This window comes from Astatotilapia calliptera, chromosome 10 (assembly GCF_964374335.1).
Source record: "Astatotilapia calliptera chromosome 10, fAstCal68.1, whole genome shotgun sequence".
Taxonomy (NCBI): Eukaryota; Metazoa; Chordata; class Actinopteri; order Cichliformes; family Cichlidae; genus Astatotilapia; species Astatotilapia calliptera.
In genome coordinates, this window is record NC_137431.1 from 27,793,622 (window position 1) to 27,808,566 (window position 14,945).

Here is a 14,945-nt window from a genome sequence, read left to right on the forward strand (position 1 = left end):
TATTTCTTTCCCCCAATTTCTTATTGGTTGGTGATGTTATTGTGCAAATATAGGGCTCCTGTCTCATCTGGTGCTCACACAGAGTTCTTTAACTCACTGGCTTTAGCAGGAATGATTCCTGTCAGGCTGTGTCTCAGGGCTTCCTGCAGTCCTGCTCCTTTCGTTCAAACCAGAAACTGATTCATAAGCCTCATCAGTAAACAAGGCCCGGTGACTCAGCGGGAGGAAAAACACATTCAGCCTGTCACATTTGAAAGTCAATGAGCTCCAGCATTCTTTGATACATTGCACCAGCTAGCCACCAATAACGAGAGATGTAGTGTACGTTCAGACAGTCTCGCCAGTGTTCCTTTGAATCTTTTTTGTAATGCTAAGTTTTTAATGAGTTGTTGACACTGATGATCCCAAACATCTGCTGGACCCTCACAGTTCATGATGGGATAAAACCAATTAGACAGCACCACCAATGGATCATTTCTCTCTCTCCCTTTGTCTGCTCATTGGTCTGTACAGTCTTTTGTATTATCAAGGTTGTCTTTAAATAACAGAACTGTGGATAGATTAAAACTCTAACGCACATCAATAGAGTTCCAATACTAATCCCGATTACCTGGAGGCCTCAATTTGAATTGTCAATTTTGCTTCAGGAAGAGTTCTGAGGGGCTGCTTTGTATTTGAAATGCTTGATTCACTTTTAATTGAGTGCATAAAACAGATACTTTTGAAACCAACAACTGTGATTTTTATGAACTTGCTACGAACAGCTTCTGCCCTCAGGGAGGATTCCTTTTATATAATAAACAACCTCTGTACCCTTACGGAAGGCATCAGAAACAGCAGGGTAATGTTTATTATCATTTTAATGTATCTTTGGAATCTAAGCTTTTTAATTCAGGCTCATTTCATAGTAAAAAATATATGAGATCAAACATTAGACTTTGAACATTCAGTTCTGCAAATGTGATTTGCTCAGCTGGAAAGTTACCCTAATGCAACTTAATACAGTGTACCTTTTTTTCCTACTGTATGTGGCTTTTTAAAATACTAATACAAGTAAACATTTTTTTGAAACTATTTCCATAAAAATACAGAAAACTCAATAAATGGACTAATTATTACATTCTGTGTATGGAAAAGGACCTCTTCTGCTTCTTTGTGTTATCTGTACACAACATATACATTAGAGTGCAAAAGTCTTGAGCTGCACCTCATTTGTTTATATTTTGCATTAACAGGGCCACACGTTTTTGTCATTTTTAAAGGGATCTTAAGCACAGATTTCTGGAGGTCTTTTGCTTTGCGCTGCCCTCTGACTCATGCAAGTATTAAAACAGGCACCAAACTCAAGGAATGAGCGAGTTTTTAGTCTACATATAACAGATAATTTAGCAAAGAACCAGTTTAGACACTTTGTTACTTGCAGCCTGTAAAAACATGAGCTGGTTCCATTGGCTTCGTTTAATCTATGAAAAATGGCAATGATACCACAGTTTGAAGGGCATAAAATAATATTTGTGCCCCAGCAAGATGATTTGCAAAGACTTAGTGGCAGAAGATTTCTCATATTGTCATAGCAAAGACATATCAGACCTAAAACACCATCTTTAGCAGATGAACAGTATCTGAAAGGTGTGCCCTTAAGAAAAAGAAAGAAAAATCTGTGAAGACCTGAGAGATGGATCTTGTCCTTCAGTTGATCTGTCAGCTGTTCACCGAAGCCTCATTAGAAGTGGTCTCAATGGAAGGTTGGTTGTTACGAAGCCATTATTAAGAAAGGGAACTGGAGAGAAAAGGCTGAGGTATGCCAAATTTCACAAAAACTGGACTGAAAGTCAGTGGCAACAGGTCTTATGTTCTAAATTGATTTTTTTTTTGTTAAATCAATGTATCCATGTAGCATCATCTTCAAAGCATCTGATTGGCATGGCAATGATCCAAAACACTAGCCAATGCAGTTAATGAATTCCTGGTTAAAAAACAAAACAATGGGACAGTAAGCAGTCGATGGGACACTATGTGGTCCCCAAAAATGATTGAAACAGTTTAGGGTCATCTGCACAGAGAACAGAGCAAAAGGGAGCCAACATCCAATGAAGAGCTTTGAATGTCCCTCTAGAAGCCCAGAGAACTATTCCTAAAGACTATTGAAAGAAATGACAAAGTTTCCCTAAGAGACTTGAGGCTGTGTTGAAGAATAAAGGCAGTCATAGCAAATATTAACTCTCAAAGTGGTTCGACTTGCACAAACTCTGCTTGTGCCTTCAAGCTTTCTTCCATTCTTCAAAATATAAAAAAACAAATGTTGGCTCGAGACTTTTGCACAGTTCTGTATGTTGGTGTATTATCGTCAGTAGCTTTGACAAGAATTTAAAAAAAACTGGTCAGTCTATTTTTCAGTATTCAGTTTCCTGTCATGTATCTAGTACACAACTCTGTCCCAGTTACCAGTTGCAACGGTGTGCTATTATTTAGAGCAAATTAAAAGTAAACTAATAAAGAGTAAGAAAGTGTACTTGTTTTGCACAGGTTTCAGTTGCAGTAGGATCTCTATGTAGGAACATATCAAGCGCAGAAGTTTGCCAAAGATAAACACAAGCTTACTTTTTAAAAATAGTTTATGAAAATTCATTTCAGTAAATATAATTATAGCAGCATACATGTGCTATCAATTAAAGGTAAAAAAGCACTATACAGTCTGTGCAACTGTTAAGCCGACCCTTCTTCTGTCTCCTTCACCTTTGTCTGCTTAACTTTCCTCTCCTTCCTCCTCTGTCCATAAACATTTCTTTCCAATCATTCTTATAACCCAATACTTCATTAAAGTGTAGACCAGCCTCCCTCCTTATCAACAGCCACAAATTACTTGTTTTTTCAGCACCTTTTAATAACCCCAACAGGTTTTTCAGCCCATTGCTAGGCAATCAGAGCGGCATGGGAGGTCTCTAACCAAGCAGCAATCCCAGTGGCTTCATATCAGTGCAGCCCTGCCACTCCAACAGGGAAAATGTCACTTTGATATCTCCCCCTGGTCATTGTCAGTGTGGGGAGTCTAACCCAGCTAATGAAGTAAAAGGGAAAAAGCTGTGGGAGGAAAAATGGTCTGTGGTCAAAATCTGTGTTCTCAACGGCCCTGCTTGATGCCTTTCATTTGTTTTATATGTGTGTGTTGTTAATCCCCTCCTTCTGTTTTTGTGCCGTGTCATTTATCGTTTGAATTTCTGCATCAATCTTTTGCTTTTTTTTGTTTTGGGCTAGTATCATCAGCAACTTTGTGCTCTTCTCCTCTGAGAAATTAAGAATGCACAGGCATATTTATTTGTCAAAACTCCTCACTGCATAACAATGACAGCATAAGTACAACCCCAGCACTTGTTACTCATTAGACATTTAATCACTTCTAACAAACATGTGCTTGCTATCTTTCATGTCATGGTGTAATGCCTGTGAATAGACATAAAAGAGAAGAGTTCCCAACAAGATCTTTGATCATCTCATTCGGGTGGGACGAGATGATCTGTTGAAGTATCATCATTGTGTCAACATATTTAATGCACTGCGATCCAGCTAATTTATCAGAAAGTCTGCCGCAGACCTTTAAATCACCCACACACGGTGGCACACAAAGAGCTGCTGGCCCGAGATACTATCAGTAGTGTTCACAGTGACTTTATTTTATCTTCATGGCTTTTATACTTATTTGTTTCCCCGCTTTTGTTTGTCATGTATTTGTCCCCTCATCCAGATGCTCCCACCACTACCCCTAAATCCACCACAGCCACCACCACCACCACCATCATCACCACCACCATCTCCTACCCCGAAATAAATCAAGGTACAGTATCACCTTCACGCAACCTGTTTATCTCTGTGTGCTTATGATTGTGTGAGTGTCTGTGTGTGCGCTCATGTGCATGCATGCTGCCTTGCTCCCAGTGTGCTGGATCCTTCCCTGTGTATTCCCATTTTTATTCCACAGTGGCAGCTTTATTTAGTCATGATGTTTTTGTCTTTTACCAAGTTATACACTGAAGCCATCATTTAACAGCTAAAACTAATGAGTCTGGGGCTGCAACAGGTATGCATAATCCTCAAAGAAAATGCAGTATTAGGATGTTAATCTTGCGTGTTTTCTTGGCTGTCAGCTCGTCTTATATGATAAGGAGTTGAGCAATCAAACTAGGCACATAGGTTCCTATCTATGTCAGACTTTATGATGAGATCATGTTGCCTAGCAACCAACTAGCAGTGAGCTAAAATTAACCAATTTTGCCAAACCAATCAGGAGTTAAATAAGCCAAACATGGCACACAGGCACATCCTAAGCCCCCAAAGGTTCTTATCTATGTTAGACTTTATGATGAGATCATGTGCCTAGCAACCAACTAGCAGTGAGCTAAAATTAACCAATTTTGCCAAACCAATCAGGAGTTAAATAAGCCAAACTTGGCATACAGGGACATCTTGGGAATGTTCTTATTTACATGAGATATTATGACATCTTCATGTTGAATGGCAACCCATCATAACTCGGCTGTGAAAGCTGTTTGTTGTCGACCCAAATGCAAAGCATGGGAAGCAAAATGAGCATTTAATGCTAATCCATAATACAGGAACTTACTAAAGGATAACCTGAATGTAACCAAACTAAGAACAGAAGACTCAAAGAACAGAGCTAGTAATTAAACCACAAAAAATTATAACCCTACACACACCCTACACCTATACAGAAGCCCAGCCCAAGGAAAACCTAAAATAATGAACATCAAATAATAAGTAAAATGCAAACAGACCACTGGAAAGGAAATAATAAATAACACCATATACACTAAATAAATCATAGTGCTAAATTTCAGAGGGAACAAAAGTTGAACATAAATCACAAAACCACTAACAATGAAGAACTAATCGAAAAATTGAAAACAAGGCTCCAAATCCCAGGGACCACGACACAACCGTGTAGCAATGTGCTAACATGACCCATTTTTCCCGAGATGATCAGGAGTTGAGCAACCACACTTGGCACATAGATACATCTTAGGCCCCTGAAGGTTCCTTTTTATACCAAATATTATTGTCATCATGTTGCCTAGCAACCACCTATCAATAGACTAAAGCGACCCATTTTAGCAGTTATGCTCCGATATCACCTTATAAAAGCATTTTATTATTTCAATTTTACAACAACACAAATTTATACTGGCAAAAGTTGAATTATGCGTAATATCTTAAGATGCCGTCATGTTAGCTGGCAACCAAGTGCGTTTTTACTTTTGTCTTTGTGTAGTTATACCAGAAACACAGAGACGCCAAACAATACTGTAGCATGGGCATGCACTAGTAATAGTAGTGAGCTCCAAAAAATATCTGCACCATGGCCAAAACAGATGCTACGCTAGCTCACCCAGAGCTTCTATTCACCGATGAAGAAAGTGAGTTGCAGGGGGCTCGTGAAAGAAATAAGCAGATGTTGTTTTAGAGCCACATTTTGAAAATACAGTATTAATATGCTGTCTTTCTGAGAGCTTTAGTCAGGATGAGACCACGGCAGACTACACTTCGTTGTAATACAAAAGCATCAAGTTGATATGTTGCAATCCGATTTATACAAAAGAAAGAATATTTCCCACAATTTTATTCCCATCTGCAAAAAAGCAAATACTTAAAAAAAAATAGAACATCACAATGTGGCTTCTGTTGCCTTGTAATTTTCTGGTGCCATTTAAAAAAAGTGCATCTGATTGTGCCATTTTAAATCTTTCTCTGGCATTAAATAATTTATTCTTAGCAATTGCAGCCTAGAAATGGTAGGGTTGCAATCTGAGGCATTAACATGGCAAATTACAACTCATATACACAAATAAATGCACAAAAGCTCTTTGAAGGGCTGATTAACATAGAAACATTAAATAAAAAAGTAACAGAATTTAGACAACTTCAGCTATATTTTTACTTTGTAAGTATGTGTGCAAGTGAGTGGGTGAAGATGAGTTTTGATGTTCAAAGGACAAATAGTAGGCCAAGGTTTAGTACCTCATGTTGTTTTGTTGTCAGTGGAAGTAACCAGGTGGTCGTCACTGCTTGTTGTTCCCAAATCGTTCTCAGCAGGGATTCAAAAGAAAAGCCAGGTGCGCAAAAACATGTTGGAAAAGAGTTAATTTTTCAAATTAGACTGCTGCACCACTGTACTTTGCACCATCACAGTAACGTGACACTTCACTATGGCATCAGCTTAATTGGTAAGATGTCAAGAGTTGGTGCAAGCAAACATCTATATGAAGCTGTGAATAATGGTACATAAATAGTGGGATTACTATGACAATTCTGTGAATTTGATGGTTCTGTAGCATTTACTCACTACAGACACACGAGTCGCCTTTTATTTGAAACTCATCTCTCATTCAGGAAGTCAATTATAGATCATACTCTAGGTGGGTTGTGGAAAAAGGCGAACACTAGAGGTGAACAATAACTTGAACATGAGCAGTTGAAAATTAGACCCTTTTGAAATAAGCAAATTTTATCTCACTCTTTCAACAGCAGAACTCGAGGCTATTGTGACTATAAATCTCCAAAGGGTGCAGATAGAAAACATCACTTTATGCCTCGTCTCAGAAATCAGCCTGAGCTCCAAATGCAATCAAAGCCTCTCTGACAGACCGCTCAATTGGAACAAATCTCACAAGGCTGGCAGAAATCACAGGCATTGTGCTTGATTATGCCATCTGATTGGATTAAAGAGAATACCTATCTATGCAGGCTGATTGATAGCTCCTTTGCCTCAGATCAAGGAGTGTGGAGTCTGCTCTGGCCTGTTCTGATTATAGCAGTCCTGACTGATTCAAAGTGAGATCTGTGCTGCTTTGCAAAATAATTATGCTCCTGCTGTGAATAATAGATTTACTTTAAAGGTAAATAATAAGAACCGTAAAAAAATATTTTGCAACCTCTGCTTGCACAAAATGAGCAAATTAGTCAGTGAATTAAAAAAAAGTAGTAACCCAGGCCCTTAATTGCATCTTTGCTCAGTTCGGATCAGTCATGCTAAAACGACAGCTGGATGTAGCCATGCTTTCTTGTTTCTTCAAAACGAGCATCTTGAAGAACATCATTAACTCTGTGATGCTGACTTTAGAGCTCATGCCACTGACGGTAATTTGTAAAGACTGTGGCTGTATGTTAAGGGACATCTCGCGAATTTGTGACTGATTAGAAGTCTCCCAATGGCAAGGAGGAATCACAGTAGGGCTGAAGCCAGTCCCAGCTGTCTCCCAGCTGTGGGCAAGAGTCACGGTACACTCTGGATAGGTTTCTGTGCTTTTGCAGGGGTAAACCAGACCATTCACCCTCAGATTCACACCTATGGCCTATTTAAAGTCACCAGTTAACCTTGGGCAGTGTTGGTCAAGTTACTTTGAAAAAGTAATAAATTACTTCTTCAAAAAAGTAACTGAGTTAGTAACTGAGTTACAAGATTCTAAAAGTAATTAATTACTTGAAAAGTAACTATTGCGTTACTTTAAAAAAAAACGTTTAACCCTCTGGGGTCCAGGGTATAATTGGCCATTTTAACCACTTTTGATGTTTCCTCTACATTTCACCTTTAAAAACTATTTACTTTGCCTTATTTGGTATCATTGTTTTCAGCACAACCTCACGTGTCTGAATTTACAGTTATGTTTTTATTTTGACATACTGTATTAACACAATTGATCTAAAATCAGACAAAAAACATAAAATCCAATTAGAAAAAAGTTATTTTTTACTGTAACAACCACAAATATGTTCAATGAATCACATTTCATAACTTTAAATGCAAATATTAATTGACAATTTTAAAATTATATGCACAAGTTTTGCAAACAATAAAGTTATTTGCAGCCATTTACCTTTTACCCCTTTTTTAAATAACCATTTCAAACTATATACAGAACAATCAGCTGTTCTGCATTCAATAAGATGTCACACAAATTATTTGTGCCACTCCAAATATTTCTGTCCACTATAAAGGAGAACATCACAGTCTGATACCTGCAGGTCTGACAGCAGCAGGTGTATCACTCCTGTTTCTACCTGGAGACAGCAGTCGCCTCATTGTTCGGACACACAACACAAAACTATCCACAACACTAACTACACAACACAACACATTAACTACACACTCCAAACACACTAAACATCACAAATCTCTCACATCTCAAAACTCGCTCTCTCTCTTTTTCTGCTGTCTCTCTCTCTGTCTCTCGCTGTCAGTCCTAAAACTTCCCCCTCTTCCTAAACAACCAAATGTCATGTTGCCATATCATTTTTTGATTGGTTGACATGGTGCATTTTTCCACCAACACGAAAGGGCGGGGTTTTGTTTTGTTTTGTTTTTTGGTTTTTTTTGCTCATAAGCAGAGAGTGCTTGCTAGCGCTGTCCTTAGACAGTAAACATGACGAAACTATTGAGGAAAAACAGGCGTATATATTGTTTATCATGACTCTGGTTTTACGTGGCCTATCAACACAATTAAAAACTGGTATATATCAACTTGTTGCTTTGTCATCTTAAAGTGGTCATGTGATTGGCTTACCACGACTACTTTATTCTTCCTCAGTCAAACAGCAGCACTCATGCGATTGTTTTGCCCCAGGTGTTGTGCCAAAAAGTGATCATCTACCAGAAAGTGATTGCCGTCCGCGGGAGCTCACGCAGCTGCTTAAAGCTGTAGCACCCAGATTACTTACAGCTACTTCCGTGCAACTGATGCGGTAAGCTGAAGACAGCTTCAACCGTCTGTTTGTTGAGAAATAGTAACGTGACCGCACGGCATTTTCTTGTTAGTAACAGTAACGGCGTTGTAACGATAGGAATAGTAATTAGTTAGATTACTCATTACTGAAAAAAGTAACGCCATTAGTAACGCCGTTTCTTGTAACACCGTTATTCCCATCACTGACATTGGGTGCATGTGCGGGAAGAAATCGGAGAAGCCTGGCAGAAATGGGAAGAACATACAAACGTCACAGTGGGGACATTTTGGTGATTCGTCTGACAGCAACCTGTGTGGTGATTGCATGGACTACATAATGCTTATCGCAATCGTTTTGCTTTAAATCAGGTCACTTATTGATCTCCAGGTGAACTTACTTGATACAAGGAAGGGTAATAAGGAAACATCAAATATCTGCTTTTGTTGCACTGGGATCATTTAAGGGTTTGGGTTTGTTTTTTTTGGTTGACTGTTTGCATGTTGACAACCAGTTTGATTGCCTGATTTTTTTTTGTGTCTTATCCTCTTGAATAAGAAATTATTGAGAGATATGATATTGATTGGCAAAACTACACAGTCAAGATCAAAGTTGTATTAAACTAATGTATAACTCTTTGAAAACTATAAATTTATTAAACAGCAAAATGCATTTCATTTTTCATCTTGGAGAAAATACAGCAATTTTCAAAATAGTCAATATGCTGGGTAAGATTTTTATAATTCAATTCCAATTTATTTTCACTAGTCAGATGACCCCCGATGTGAGCAGGCACTTTGGCGACTGCCTTTGACAGGTAGCAACATTCAGCAGAACCAGGTTCAGGGAGGGGAAGTCATCTTAATCAGTCGGGGATGATTGGGGGGAGAAAAGGCACACTGTGGAAGAGAGCCAAAGATGAGTAATAACCAATGATTAAATGCAAAGTGATGTATAAACACAAAATACCTGCTCGGCTAAACTCAAGTCTACTTTCGGTTGTTTCAGTTTCGGTCATTTTCCATTACAACTGAGTATCACATACGCGGTTTGGAGTCATTACAGCAACGCAACAGAAAGTCTCGTGACGTCATTTGTATGCAACACAAGTGCATCACAACAAGGGAGGATGTCGAGGCGATTGTATACCCGCTGCTCAGTCCATGGACCACAATGTTGGGCTTCATAAATTGAGATTTTGATTTTCAAGGAGTCACTCTCATGAGCCATCAAGTGATGCCACTGGCTGGCCAATTGGTGGCATACAGTCTGGTGATGTTACACTTTCAGACTGACTCAGATGGCTTGGGACCCTGGCCGAGTAGGTAGTAAAAAAGTACACGGGACAGGTTACAACCACCTTCTGAAAACTCTAAAACTGAGTCGAGCTGAGGGGAGTAGGAACAGGCTGGAAAAGGGCTAATACAGAGTGAAAAGAGGTGAGTGAAGAAGAAACACTCAGTGGATCATGGAAGGCAGCCTAAGAGAAAGTGAATGTATTGAACTATAAAATTAAGAAAGGTTATGCATGCTTATTATGAAAACTATATACAGTTTTTATACAATTTATAAATAAATATAACATTTATGGTGCAGGTGCATCTACGAGAGAGAATAAAGGGAGCTTTCACTGTTACCTTAGACTCTTAACAAAAGCAGGCTCAGCTGTGATCGCATCATGTTGGGTATTTATGGGTGTGTACATGATTCTAGTTCTCATTTTGCCTTCCACTTTAATGCCACCTCTTAATAAGAAGAAAGAATGTCTGGAGAAAATCACACCCTAAACAGACTCTCACTGAAAAAGAATTATGATCATTGACTGTCTCTGCAGTAAAAAAACAACAACAAAAAAAATCTCTGTACAGTATATTGGCAAGTTATTTCAGTCCCCGGTGAGCAGAACTTACGTTGAGATGCGTGGGCTTCACCTGATAAAGCCAACCTCACGTCGGCAGGGCCAATATTTTCAGGTTGAAACAACCCACTTATAGTTTCTGCCAGATGTCCTCTCTTTGCTTTCAACTATCAGGGGCATTCCATTATTACTGTGTATATAGATTGAAGGCAGCAGACTCATATGGCCATAATACGCTCTGCCAGTTGATTTCATTTACCCACAGTGTGCCGCACAGATCAGAGACCCACTGCCAAATGAATCTATCAGAGTGGGATTGGATTTTTTTATTTTTTTTATTTTTTATTTTTAGCAATTTCCCATTAGAAGGACAGAAAAGAGAACTTTAAAAAATCTGTTAGAGTCCCACCACATGGCTTTTAAGTGCTTGGCAGGGTTTAGAAAGTGACATGGGAAAATGACTAAATTACTGTTTTCACCACTAAATAAATTTCTAAATGGAGATATCTTGCTGACCAACTCCTGCAATTAGGATATAGTAGTCACATGTCATTTTTTATACTTATTAAACCCTTTTCAAGAACTGCTTCTTCTTTTTCAGTAACCTAACTTATTTTCTCTAATGCTTAGCTAGTTGTATTCTTATTGTCAGTGTCAGGGCAGAAGAAAGTTTTTACTTGAAAAGTAACTTTCACACTTTCCTCGGGTGCATTAGGTTCATAATAATAGTCACGGCCAAGAGAGATGAAAACTGACCTTAAAACCACAAATGCGCTGCTTTATTCAACATTATGATGTCTCCCATCAACAAACTACAGCTAATCTTTGCCTAATTCGATACAGCGACAAATGAATAATTGTTCCTAAGCCAGGAATGAGAAATATGCATAATAAATGTGTACCTACTGCAAATAAAACAATCAGGCGGCAGGGTAGCATTATTTTTAATTGATGAAAGACCGTAAACGGCGCTGACAACCAATTCATTTAACCCACACTATAAACAGAACATACAACAACACCGGCACGGGGAGGGAAAGGAAACAAACATTCATTACATTTGTCAGGGCCTTAAAATACATAAACACCATCTGGTGAAGTGACTTAGAAATTTTATGAATTTAGATGTGCCACCATCTATCCTAACCACTAACACATCCTTACATAGTAATGCACTGTCACATACTAATGTGTGGTATTGTTACCACTTTGTTCAGTTTGAGTTCCTATCCCTTTTCAAATTGGAGCCAGCCAGCTATAACTAATTTGATTAAGGTCAATAGCAACACAATAATTGACGTCATGTGATATTAGAGCGCCTCAGTGGAATTATAGTGCTCAGTATCATTGAAAACAGCAGTCAGGAGCCCAACATGGCTTCTTAATGCAAGAGTATATTGTCTTTTAGAGGTGTTACTGCATTTTATAGTGACCACAAGGAGATGAAGGTTGTAAAGCAGGGCCAGGAGGTAATCAGGTTGCCACAATATCTGAAAAGTATCACCAGCAAACACAGTTTTGCAACCTTTCATATTGCAGCTCCTAAAATAAATGCACGAATTATGTCAATAAATCCTGTATTTCTATTACTGAATTAGTGGTTTTTGTCTAACAGTATTGGACCGAAGCACCTGGGTTTTTTAATCCAGAATCTATAGCCGTGCTATAACGTACAGTACATGGACATAGGTATGTGAAACGAGATGTCAAGAGAGGGGCAGATCTAACTGAATGGCCTGTCAATCACTCGTTTTTAGCCATAGAGCGTATCCTGAATCATCATGCTTTGTAAAACTTGGAATGACCATAATTTACAAAGTAAACTTACTTTTTTTTTTTTTTTTTTTTTTTTCATTACAACCAATACTTTATTGTGAATGTATGAACCAATTAACTGTTAACAATGCCGAAACAAATGGTCATGTCTGTCTATGTGCCTGAAGCTCAATAGGCTGCCGCAGCTGGTGTGAATTGGCCATTGGGAGCACAAGGCAGACTTTAATATCTCCCAGGGATTTTTCTGTCTGGTTGCATTTTTGTTGCATCATGTCTCCATGCTTCTCTGGTTAGAGGCTACTTGTGCTGACCCATCTTCTCTCCATAGAATTACCTCGCCATAAAAAAAACCTTCATTAACCATTATAAAACCAATAAAGACTGAAGAGATGTTTAAAACCTATCCTTTTTTTTTTTTTTTTTTTTTTGTTAAACTTACTTAGAGAAGATTCATGGATGAAGTGAAGGAGGGTTAGTGTGACGGAAGAGGGTAATGGAGAATGGAGGATAAGCCACTGCAGCGAGACTAAACTTAAATGGTAAATGAACTGGTTTTTACCTAAATATTGATCCCATAAACTCATGAGAAGCCTTTACTGAGGACAGATCAGACTGGCATTTACCAGAGACTAAAGGACAGGAAGTTGTGGTTCAGATTACAAACAAAGCCCCCAGCTGCCATTTCAAACAAAAAGCAGGTTTAAGGCATTCGAACATTAGCCTCACTTTTCAGACCTGCAAACTACTTACTGTCTGCGTAGCCCATATCATGCTAGAATTCAATAATACTACAATAATACATAGAGAGAAAAAAAACTAACAATCATATGACCCCCTATGAGCAAGCACTTTGGTGACAGTGGGAAGGAAAAACTCCCTTTTAACAGGAAGAAACCTCCGGCAGAACCAGGCTCAGGGAGGGGCGGGGCCATCTGCTGCGACCGGTTGGGGTGAGAGAAGGAAGACAGAATAAAGACATGCTGTGGAAGAGAGACAGAGATCAATAACAAGTGTGATTCAATGCAGAGAGGTCTGTTAGCACATAGTGAGTGAGAAAGGTTTATCCCTAAAAACATTTATTGTAATGCACTTTCACTACTGGGTTAAATTTGTGTCTGTTCCAAGAAGAAGAAAAAACAAGTGACCAGAAACTTAAAAAAATAAATAATAAAGATCACTATAATACGATTGCACCTCAAACTGACTTTGAAAAGAATTTCCTCCTGGATTTTCCGTTGTTCTCCTGCATTCAACTGTTATTACAGAGCAAAATCTTTTGTTGAAAAGAAAGAGATACAAGTTTCTCTATCAGCAGCGCTCCACGGGGGACGGAAAAGTCTGGGAAATATAGGAAATCACAAACTAAAGCCAGAGTAGAGAAGCCAGGTCAGTGGATCCAACAAAAAAGTAATCTAACAGCCAGCGGGGACACCCAGCAGCATGTTGGCATTTTTCTGTACTGCAGGGTTCCCCCTAATGCATTTCTACCAATATAATTATGATTGGCACGCAGTTATCTCTGCATGTTGAGCTGGATTTCGTGTCACAGTAAGTCACCAAAGGGCTTGTGGGAATCATGACAACTAGTCATGAAGCCATGTCCTCACCATGTCTCTGAATGTCAGCGAGGACAATGCCGATGTCTCAGTTGACCTGAAGCTAGAGATGGTGAAAGAGGGCTGCTGGAAAGAGAGGCTGTTCAAAAATGTACAGGCAATCACTCTGCAGCAGACATACTGAATGGTCCCACATGGTTACCACCCACAGTGTAATGAGGGTTAGCAGGTCAGGCTGCCTTTCTGTTGACTGAGGCTTGCAGCGACACAGGCTTCATTTTACATTTGGATGCCAGTGAACACCAGTGCATAAATCTCTTCTCCGGTGGCAGAGATGTTTTGAAAAGAGGCTATTATCATCTTTTGATCTAACCCTTCATAAGATGTGCTCTGATCTGCTGCTGTTGCTATTATACTGGAATGTATAAAATCAAAATAGTCGAGCCAGTCATTTCCCTATTTCCTCCTACTATACAAATACTTTTCCCCCCGTGCTCTCTCATAGACTCATGAAGTGTCACCAGTCAATTAAAAAAATGGGATCATATTCTACAACTCCTTGTTTCTTTCTGTTTTAGGAAAATATAAGGCAGATAATAGTACAGCAGACCTGCCTCCACCTTCTGGTCCTCATAAACATTTTTTTAAAGAAATGAAAAGTCAGCGTAGTGTGACATTTGATTTGGTTTTATTGTTAAGAAACTGTTCATAACAGGTGTAGTCACCACCATAAATACAGAAACCTTAAATAGAAAATTACTCCCTGCTTCTGGGGGCTGCAGCCATGTAGAACATTTACCAAATAGACTGCTGTGAGAGAGACGCTGTAAGGCTGAGATATGCCATTTAAAAGATCCTAAGGACAAATCTGTCCTCCCTGTTGGCTTTAAAAGAGACAAACTAGGAGACACTTGAGTCAAATGTGTTGCTGGATGGAAGAATGCAACAGTCAGCTGTTAGGAGACATGCATCTTCACTCACTATCATAGTAAATATGTAGGTTCATTTATGCTGTCTTTCTTCTC

The 14,945-nt window shown here is 38.9% G+C and overlaps 1 protein-coding gene across 6 annotated transcripts in view; it reads left to right on the top strand.

Moving 5' to 3' along the window:
• The window catches only part of cadm1a (cell adhesion molecule 1a), a 465,861-nt gene that overhangs the window by 409,044 nt on the left and 41,872 nt on the right, over window positions 1-14,945 (top strand). For 4 of the 6 annotated variants that reach the window (XM_026182491.2, XM_026182490.2, XM_080307311.1 and 1 more), the window contains one exon: window positions 3,743-3,832. The exons of the other annotated variants lie outside the window; for them this stretch is intronic. In XM_026182491.2, the coding sequence (XP_026038276.1) occupies window positions 3,743-3,832 (90 nt within the window). The remainder of the gene's footprint in view (window positions 1-3,742; window positions 3,833-14,945) is intronic. 6 annotated transcript variants of the gene reach the window in all.